This window comes from Sabethes cyaneus, chromosome 3, assembly GCF_943734655.1.
Source record: "Sabethes cyaneus chromosome 3, idSabCyanKW18_F2, whole genome shotgun sequence".
In the NCBI taxonomy this organism is placed as follows: domain Eukaryota; kingdom Metazoa; phylum Arthropoda; class Insecta; order Diptera; family Culicidae; genus Sabethes; species Sabethes cyaneus.
In genome coordinates this window covers 221,607,168-221,616,928 of record NC_071355.1, presented here as the reverse complement: position 1 = coordinate 221,616,928, position 9,761 = coordinate 221,607,168, and the positions used below count along the sequence as shown (strand labels likewise).

General features: G+C 36.5%; 3 protein-coding genes across 3 annotated transcripts; 1 reads left to right on the top strand and 2 right to left on the bottom strand.

The window, feature by feature from the left end:
* The first annotated feature begins 2,459 nt into the window (after positions 1-2,459).
* LOC128742795 (ribonuclease H2 subunit B) lies at positions 2,460-3,564 on the top strand. The gene is made up of 2 exons (XM_053839253.1): positions 2,460-2,637; positions 2,690-3,564. The coding sequence occupies exons 1-2, from the start codon at positions 2,604-2,606 to the stop codon at positions 3,496-3,498; spliced, it is 843 nt and encodes a 280-aa protein (XP_053695228.1). The 5' UTR covers positions 2,460-2,603; the 3' UTR covers positions 3,499-3,564.
* LOC128742796 (SNAPIN protein homolog) lies at positions 3,535-4,864 on the bottom strand. The gene is made up of 2 exons (XM_053839254.1): positions 4,441-4,864; positions 3,535-3,648 (listed from the first exon to the last, which is right to left on the bottom strand). Exons 1-2 carry the CDS (start codon positions 4,768-4,770, stop codon positions 3,586-3,588), a joined length of 393 nt encoding a protein of 130 aa, XP_053695229.1. The 5' UTR covers positions 4,771-4,864; the 3' UTR covers positions 3,535-3,585.
* A 318-nt stretch (positions 4,865-5,182) lies between these two features.
* LOC128742787 (growth hormone-inducible transmembrane protein-like) lies at positions 5,183-7,289 on the bottom strand. The gene is made up of 4 exons (XM_053839243.1): positions 7,183-7,289; positions 6,017-6,485; positions 5,492-5,961; positions 5,183-5,431 (listed from the first exon to the last, which is right to left on the bottom strand). The coding sequence occupies exons 2-4, from the start codon at positions 6,464-6,466 to the stop codon at positions 5,344-5,346; spliced, it is 1,008 nt and encodes a 335-aa protein (XP_053695218.1). The 5' UTR covers positions 6,467-6,485; positions 7,183-7,289; the 3' UTR covers positions 5,183-5,343.
* Between the last annotated feature and the right edge of the window lie 2,472 nt (positions 7,290-9,761).

Here is a 9,761-nt window from a genome sequence, read left to right as displayed (position 1 = left end):
CAAACGAACGGGGGTCCACTGTACTATTTGCTTTTCCTACAACTGGTACTGGCGCCACTGCTAAATCAAATGTCAGCTCAGATGGGAGAGTTGTAATGATGGGAAATGCCGATCAAAATCTATAACGATTATGGATCAAGTTTTCTTATCGTTAATAATTAATAACGATAATATGACTGTATAAGCAAAAATACGTAACAAATAGAACAAAAATGTTAAAATAATAACAACCCAAGAAGAAGATTTCACTTTAAACCCTCCAATTTTCGATACTCTTCCGTGACGATAAAGTTTGATGGTATTATCGATACAAGATTACTAGCGATTTTATCAGACTTTTCATCACAGTTTTGAAGGTTGCACTTTATAACTGTGCAGTCCAATTGAGTGTGAAGAGCGCAATATCATGATTAATTTATAGTAATCACAAGAGATTGATTACTGGTAATCAGAGGTAATCAGTAAAGTAATCAAAAGTAACTTTTTTCGAAGGGCGTAGTAATCATTGCTGTTGGAAACCCCTTGATTACTACGCACCTTTGAAAAAAGTTACTTAGATATAATCAAATATTGCAATTGCCTATCCTGCTTTATAATTCACAGTCATGAATTGTATATGAAGACACGCACGACTGCAAAACAACTTATTGTTCACTTCGATTTGACATACTCTAATCATTATACAATTCCATTGTGAAGTTGATATGAAAACGATTTAATGTGAACTTACGATGTTGTGTTATCTGGGTATGTAATCTACGAGTAATCCTTCAATATAGCACCCCTTGAGCAGTAAGTGGCAAACAAAATCTTGATGTCGCTGCCATCGCTGCTACACTGAGAAAACTTTTCGTATAGTTTCTATGTGTCCCACATATAGATTTTTGCAATGTGCCCAGTAAATGATCTTTATGTGCCAAACAGTTATCATTTATGTGCAAGCGAAAAATTAGCACATACTATTCATATGCGTATATTTTTTATGTGTATAGTTGCACATACTATTCATACGCGTATAATTTTTATGTGCATTTTTGGGAGGATTGTATTTATATGCAGCTCATGATAATCATATGAGATTTCATATGGAAATTTACTATTAGTTATGTGCAGAATATTTTGAGTGTATGTATTGTGCTTCCCCAGAAAATATTTCGTTTTTCAGCTTTATATTGTTGTGCGCAAAGGTAAATTATCCCACATAACAACGGTAGCTGAATTGCAAGAGCAATGGCTGTTTACGGGTTGGTTTAGGGCGATCAAAGCTGCACAAAGTAAGCACACAGAGAACAGATTAACAGACTCAAAGGAAGTAATCGATTTTTTGTGTGTAAAATCTGTCGGTAGCGCCCTCCAGAAATAGTTTGCCAAACGCATCCAAAAATATCCATGTACCTTTATCAAAATTTCTTTGTGCTGGAGTTACATAGCAGCGATGGCGTTACATAGCAGCGACATCAAGATTTAGTTTGCCACCACAGCTGCCAGAAATACAGATATTTGTGCATGCATAAATTTGGGACCCTACCGTTTTCTCCGGAGTATTTAATTTTCTCAATCTATTCTTTTAAATAACATAAATAGTTTATGGACTACTTTAAAATTCAGGAACATTAGTAGAGACAGAAATCACAGCAACTGAAATAATTGATGGGTCCCAAATTTATGTATGCACAAATATCTGTATTTGTGGCAGCACTGTTTGCCACTTACTGCTCGAGGGGTGCTCTATTGAAGGATTACTCGTAGATTACATAAAAACCTTTTACACACTTTTTGTCAATTACCTGGTAGTCTGTTCTCTGTGTCGAAACTACCTTTCTAATAAATACAGTCAACTTTCGTTCGTTGGGCTATCTTTAACTGGGCTACGTTTTAATCGGGCTCCCGTTAATTGGGCTATAGCCCATCTAAAACGAAGTCAAACGTCATTTCTGACAGCGTATTTTTTCTTCCGAGGGGCTCTTGAATGTAGTTCATTCAAGTGTGGAAAATAATTTATATAGAAAATATTAAAATTAATTGAATGAAACACAATTGCATCATATCGTTTTCCGATCCCTTATGAACTTGACCCTCCTATTTTTAGCATCACGATGAAACAGTTAAAAATGCCAATATATATTAATATTGTAGCATGAAATTCAGCTATTTGCTTGTTAAACAATCTAGAACCAAATTTCAACAAAGAAAAGATTAGGTTCCACTTTGATTCTGTATTTAATATAAGTGTATATTTTTATAAACCTTTCTGCGACGATTTCGACAAAAACAATCGATATATCCCTCGGTTTTGACATCTCAGCCCAATTAACTTTCGTTAATTTCACTAAACGGGCTAAGAGCTTAGTGCAATTAGCGAAAGTTGACTGTATTAGTCTTGCATAGTGCATACCCTCCTGAGGCTGAGGCTTTTCGCGGGAAAGCCGGGGTTTAGGATATTGGACTAATTCGGATTACTAGTTTGAATATTCGAATATTCCATGTAAATCACTTACATTTTATTTCACAATCATATCTAGTATAACTCAAATAATATCAATTTTTGTTTTCTAATTGCAATTCTTGTTTAATTTGTGCCAACTAAAGTGAAAAATATTGCAATGTGTGAAAATAAGCACTTCTTTATATTCAAAGGTAACAACTAGGTAAATATTTTTATATATTTTAAAAATCCCGAACATTGCAGATCAACAATGTAAATTGAGTGATGATGTGTTAGAAATTGTTAATCTCCGTAATCCAGCAACTGGAAAATCATCTAAATACATGCTACAAAAAAATGAAGACGTGATATGGGAAATCAGTTGTTTCGCTGAAGCAAACCGATCCTGGTTTGTTGATGAATCGGTGCATTCAAACGGTAAAATCTATCTTCCGACTAGGATGGATCCGCTGTTTCTAGTTATTCCTTACCTTGTCAAACATTGTCAAAATAAGGCAGTTCCGTTAGAACATATATTAATTGATGATGATTTTCCTCATACTGTGAAAATTGTGGATTCATTTCTTCACGAAAAACAGCTGGCCCTCATTGCCGATGTAAAAAAAGCTGGCAATATTTTAGCATACAAATATAATGAGTCTAAAATACTAGATTGGCTTATGCAAAAATGCATTCGCGTAAAGCAAACCTTAGGACATCAACAAGTATTTGCTGCTCGCTCGCAAAATTTCATCAAAGAAGAAAAAGAAAATGAACATCCCGAAGATGAGGCGATGCATTATGCTCATGGAATCATTTCCGATTATCTAAGCTTGGAATTGAGTAAAAAGCTAGCAAATATATTAGGATTTTCGGAAGAAAAACTTAAAAAACGTAAGTCAACGGCAGAGATAGAAAGTAATCAAATCAAGAAAATCAAGAAAGAAGAGTTGAACGAAACAACACCGGCTAAGACAGCGAATTCGTCGACTAAAAAAGTAAGTGCTAAGTCGAAAGCACTGGCAAAAGCAGCATCTGGAACAAAGGGGATTGCAAGTTTCTTTAAAAAATAATTCTTTTCGGTACCTTCGGTATTATGCAATTACATGTTGTATTTCATAAATAAAAAAACGATTTATTGCTGGTTAAAATGAGTTCGTTTAACTGTGAGGTTGTCCCTGGATTGACTGCTCTTGTTGTTGGCAAAGGGAAACTAGACGTTCCTGTTGTAATGTATCAATGAGAACAAAAGTGAATTACTATTAATTGTTAGTGAGAAACTAGTGATGTACGTTATTCTTAACGGATTCTTTTAACCCTTCGTTACTCGCGTTGCTGTATTTTGTGCCACGCTTGTGACCCGTAACTTTATCTCGGGATTCCAGCAATAAAGAAAATTACTGTTTTCAGCAAAGTTGATCCGCACAACAAGATCTTTCAAATGGTGGAAAAAGATATAGATTTTTCGCCAAGTGGCATTAGTATTCGAGTGAATTCGAAAGGTTAAATACGATCGATTTTTTTCTGTAAAGTTAGATTAAAGCTACCTATTCTGTAAAGCTATTAGTATCATACAAGGATGGTTCGATCACTATGGCTCAATTTTGATCCATTTGGCAGTACCGTCCCAGTCGAGCAACAGTTTTATAAATGTATCATATATCACTTTGTCAAGTTTTGCTCGGCTGAGGCGGTACTCTCAAATAAATTCAAATTCAGTCAGTGATCAAACCATCCCTGGTACCAACATTACGAAATGACATTTTCTAAAAAGCGAATTTCTAATAGTTTTCAAATGGGATTAAAATCAGTAATTACAAAAAAATTTACCAAATTTACATTGGTTTTAACGCGATGAATAGTAGCTATATTTAATCAGCCTGCAAAATTTTTACGAATCGAATCGATATCGAGTTTGTCGAACGTTTTTTCATACTCAATTGGAACAGGGTCACAAATTATTTGTTAATTAGGCTTTATATCTAGCAGTATATAGCTTAGTCGATGAAACTCACCTGAGCTCCCTGTAAAATGTTCATAATTACGATGACCTTCTGTTTTACGTGTACCATACGTTTGAAATATTCGTGAAGTTGAGGATCATTTTCAAAGTTTAGGTTCTTCATCTCCACCGACAAATTGTCCAATTGTTGACGCAATTCCATTTGACTTATACGGGCGCTGCGGATATTATTATCTAGATCGTCAATCACCGGTTTAAATAATCGAAAAAATCCTTCGGAAAGAATATCTCGAGTCGGATTGCCACAAAAGTTTTCCGTGTTATCGGTGCGCTCTTCATCATCTTCGATGGAAGTTACGGAGCTATCAGAAGGATCGTCCATACCAATCTTGTTTTGGATGTTTTTGGATTTTATTATTTATCAAGTTTAATCTAGTTATTTCGAAGGTAATTTAGCATCCAGGATATAAATTTTCAGTAAAAAACAACAAACGCAGGACGCAGCCGTCAAACTTATCAAACACTGATCAAAAGCGTTGCCAGCACTTTTTTGAATTCAGAAATAAAAACAAAATCAAATGAAAAATGGGAAAAAAATTGTTCTGGCTCAGATCGAATTTCAATCGAACTCTTGTCCATAGGTATTAATGATTAAATTTTAAACATATTACAAGACCATAGACTACCCAACCTATTTTCAAATTTGCTATAAAAAAAAAATTTAAGTTTTGAATTCAAGGAGTACGTTCTTTTACAAGTAATAAAACTCACTTTTTTCAACAATAATAGGTAGGGTTATTTTAAATATATTGTTCACATAGCATTTAGTATCATTGAAGTAATTTAATAATTTAGGTTTCGCCTTCTCAAAAAACGTTGAAAACTTAGCGAATCATGTACTAATTTCCAACAAAGCGCTTGTACTAATCGTAATTCTAATAGAAAAGAGACGTCTTTACTTTCGACGATTACCCCCACCACCAGCCAATATGGTAGCAATTCTAATAAATATGTTCATTGTATCCATGTAAATAGACATTGCCCTGAAAAGAATGTACACGTCCATTATGGTAATTTAAAGATTGCAAATATTTTCTACTTACGAGTTAATTGGGTCAAAAGGTCGCGATGCGTACATTGGGTAGTGTTCTGCTCGCTTAACGATTTTCTGAGTGTCGTACAGTAAGAATCCACTAAACAATAAAAGGCCTCCATATAGCGAAAGTGAAGCTATTCCAGCTCCTAGCGCAGTAGTAGGTGGAAGGAACATTGAAGCCATTGAAGAAGCAAAAACTACTCCCAAGCCAATTGCCAATGGACCTCCCATGTACAGAAACTTATCACTCGGTGCGCAGGTAGCCACCGTCGATAACCCACCGACGACGCCTGCGGTATACCAAGCAGCTCTTACCAGAATTGGGCCACCAATAAAACAGATGGGAGCAATTACTGCTCCTACAATAGCTGAATGTGCCGCCCAAGCTAATTGCTTACTTCCGAAGCCTGGGCTGTAAGGAATTGATTGAGCCAGCATGCCAGAGCCGATCATCACTGCAAATGTGCCTAGAATAGACTAAAATTTTCACTTAAAAACATTATCATATCATATTACATACTACAAAATTTACCATCCATCCATTTCTCGAAACCAAATTGAGCAGTGTCGGATTACGAAATACAGCCACGGCACTGGCAGCTGAAATAGCTAACGAGCTCCCAAAGTAGAGATACGTGTCACGAATGCGTTCACGAACAAACTCTGGCCAAGCATGAGATTGTTCCAAAGCACTGGTACCGCTGCCGAATCCTAGCCCATAAAAACATAATGCACCGATTCCAAGAGCTGCTCCGCCAGCCAGTGCTCCTTTACCTAGGGAATATGCGTTAGGGCCCGGCGGGGCCATGGCACGTTCGCGAAGTGTTTGCCGCTCGGCACGAGTTGTCCAGTTAGTACCTCCTTTCACGTCGCGGGCATAATAACGAATCAGCTGGGGTCGTCGTGAAACTTGTTTGAACGCCGGTTGTACCAGTGAAGCCGATGCCAGAATTCGGCCACTGCATGCTAGACGGGACAGCATTATCAAGGTGTTGCGTACCCTATAAAAGTTATTTAATGTTCGCACATAAATTGAACTCAATCCATTATTTATTTTTTAATTAGAGTTGCCAAGTCTGAAAATTACAAAAACCGGCCGGGCTGTTCAAAAAAGAGAGGACAGAGGATTTGCCTGGAATGTGTAACGTGCGTCAATGACGTTAATATTATTTGGGTAGTCTGCCGGAAGTCGGTTGACAGTTTCCCGTATAAATGAGATGAACAGTCAGTTGTAGAGATAGCCAACGGTAGGACATCACAGTCGAAACCACAACAAACATTGAATGGATTATTGAAGATAGCTAGTTCAGTGATAACTACTGGTGCTAGTGGACAATTTAATGTATATTACCCCCAGAAGCAAAGTATTGTCACCGCAAAGCTGGTTAACTTCAATGATCCATTGCTCAGGATTGCTTATAAATTTATCAAAAAATTTAACAAATCAGGCAAAAAGTAAAAAATCCGGCTTCATATGTCGGAAACCCGGCCTTTTTGCAGGATTGATCGACCACTGGCTTTGCAAGTGAAAAACCGGTCGGGCTTGCCAAAAACCGGCCACTTCACAACCCTATTTTTGATATAAATTTGGCTAGTTCCAAGAATCTTAACCTTCTGGGAAGCGGCTGTAGAAAATGATGCAACTCGGTTGTAATATTTGCAATTATTCATAGAAGAATTTTAGCTTTGAATATTTACCTGCTTTAGTACAACTGTAAATAAAATTCGGCCGAAAACAAAATTTCGTCGCAATTTCTCAAACTTTCACAAAAAACTTTAATATTGTTCTGCACACTTTTCCAGAAGTTTGTTTGCGACAAAGGTGCCAGATATTTTTAAAAGTAATCTCCGCAGCAATGATAATGATGCCAAATGTTTTATTCAAAGCAAGATTAAAGGGATTAAAGCGACCCCCCGGCACGACGCCATTTTTCTGTGACTGAATCAGAAGCGTCAAAAATAAATACTAGGCGGGAAATCACTACTTCATAGAAAATCAATGCAACGGTGTTGTTTGGGGTACAATACTGAGGGGTCCAACTTAATGGGGGTACTGTCAAACTCTGTAGACCAAGATAGCGATGTCGTGGAGGTGGATTAAAGGCCTTTAAGCGGAGTACCGAGCACCCTAAATACCACCCCACTGTCACAACCCGGGCAACCATTTCTTCATGTTTCTTCATTTTTCGATATATCACTTGATATATCAGTCTTTAAAGACACCAATAGAGAAAATCGATGGCGATCGTTACCATTTCTAAAAGAAATTTCTACAAACTTTAGAAAATTAAAGTTTACTTTATAAAGATCTTCACCAAAATATCGATATCAACCGTCATCTTCGAAAATAAATATCAATTTCTGTCGCCAATTTGTTATTAACCTTTACGTATTTTTTTTGTTTTTATTTTTGGCTCGGGCAAGTTTCGAACCCATGCAATTTCTAAACTGTACCACTAATCCTCAGATCTACGACTACTCTTGGGGAGCTTAGATTAAAATGGCAATCATATTCTAAAGGATCACATGCATGTATATTAACATATTGGCGAATTCGTCTATGTACGAGAGTCGCGAACTAATTTGGCGTAACTGGCAGAAGAAGATGTTTGGGTTCAGTGCTCAGTTCAAATGATTCGGCCAACATATTGTTAATTTCGGGTTGAGCATACATCATATATGCACATGTATACGCATCGATGCCATTCTTCATTATCCTTTATCAATGTTAAAAGATACAATGATATCAAAACAGAAGTAGTTTTAGATAAATATCGGCGAAGAAAATTAAAGTTTTTGCGATACTTTCATACTGAACAAAATTTAGTGTAATCCCAGATAACACAAAATCGTAATAGAAAGTTCACATTAAATCCTTTTCATATCAATTTCACATCGGAATTGTATAATGATTACAGTATGTCAAATCGAAGTGAACAATAAGTTGTTTTGCAGTCGTGCGTGCCTTCATATACAATTCATGACTGTGAATTATAAAGCAGTATAGACGATTGCAATATTTGATTATATCTTAATCTTATATTCAGGAGTATTTAGTTGCGTGTTATAAAAACTACGCAAAATAGAATTACAAATAATTGTCAAAATTTTCGCACGTATATCGCCTCCACTTTGGTACATATATGTTCATATATGGCGTGAAATATAACTTTTTCGTTCAGATATGATTTCGTATATCTCAGTTGCAATCGAGATATACAAACCAAATGGTTTACTGGAATATCTTCAAAGATTTTTATCAAATTACTGACAAAGAAAATGTTTTAAATGCGAGTGTCGATCATCAAATCAACTCTCACTCGGTTTGTTTACGCTTGCGACATTCGCCCTATTGTTAATTCTATCTTCATATGATACCTCGTTTACGCTAACGCTAACATCACAGAACAGATGTGGAAGTCCGAACGATTCAGCGATCAAAACTGGTAACCGAGTCTTTTTTGTTTTTATTTTTCTTTGGGAAGGTTTTCGCATAGAAGCGAATAACAGCAATATAAGTAGAACGCTATATATAGTTCGGCGGATACAAAAATCGGGAGCCAATTAAACGTCAGCGGAGCCAAACGTTTTTCAAAATTCGAATTGTGGGAGTAATGGTAATAAACACACTTTATTTTTATAGATGTAGTCATTTTCAACACCCGCTAGCAATTATTTTCCGTAAAATCCTGCACATTTCTCCATAATTTCAAATTTAATTTAAAAAATCAGGGATGCCAATTCGCCTGGTTTTCTATCCGCCGAACTATATATATGAAGATAGAATTAACAAAAGGGCGAATGTTGCAAGCGTAAACAAACTGAGTGAGGGTTGATTTTCCTATGCTGGTCCAGCAAAAAATAACTCTCACTCGTTTTGTTTACGTTTGCGACATTCGCCCTTTTGTTAATTCTATCTAGATATACTATACTCGCTTCCAATCGCATAGCAGCTTTCACATGCTTTCGTGTGCATTCGTATGCGTTCGTGTGTTTTAGTGGAAAAAAGTGACTCGCTACCGCCAGGTTCGCTAGTATCTGTAGAAAGTAGCATGTACGTTTTTGAATTTCTACTTCCATTTCTATTCTGTGCTAACATGTTGGCATCGAAAACATGGCTGCCAGTAGCTACTTGGTTTTTTCAAAGCCCCCCACCTCCCTCTTCGGCAGACGTCTTCTGTGAATGACGCCCAAGGCTTGTAATTTTTTCTCACCTTGCTGTTTATCTATCATTGAAGCAGCCCGATTTGTCTGTCAGTTTGCGAATGTCAGTCAAA

What these genes read in the sequence shown, in the direction of transcription:
- LOC128742795 (XM_053839253.1), top strand. Translation starts at nt 2,604, where the DNA reads ATGTGTGAAAATAAGCACTTCTTTATATTCAAAG. An exon ending in GCACTTCTTTATATTCAAAG is followed by an intron (nt 2,638 to 2,689) that starts GTAACAACTAGG and finishes CGAACATTGCAG; the next exon opens with ATCAACAATGTAAATTGAGT.
- LOC128742796 (XM_053839254.1), bottom strand. Translation starts at nt 4,770, where the DNA reads ATGGACGATCCTTCTGATAGCTCCGTAACTTCCATCGAAGATGATGAA. An exon ending in ACATTTTACAGGGAGCTCAG is followed by an intron (nt 3,649 to 4,440) that starts GTGAGTTTCATC and finishes ACATTACAACAG; the next exon opens with GAACGTCTAGTTTCCCTTTG.
- LOC128742787 (XM_053839243.1), bottom strand. Translation starts at nt 6,466, where the DNA reads ATGCTGTCCCGTCTAGCATGCAGTGGCCGAATTCTGGCATCGGCTTCA. An exon ending in TTTCGAGAAATGGATGGATG is followed by an intron (nt 5,962 to 6,016) that starts GTAAATTTTGTA and finishes TGAAAATTTTAG; the next exon opens with TCTATTCTAGGCACATTTGC. An exon ending in CCTTTTGACCCAATTAACTC is followed by an intron (nt 5,432 to 5,491) that starts GTAAGTAGAAAA and finishes CATTCTTTTCAG; the next exon opens with GGCAATGTCTATTTACATGG.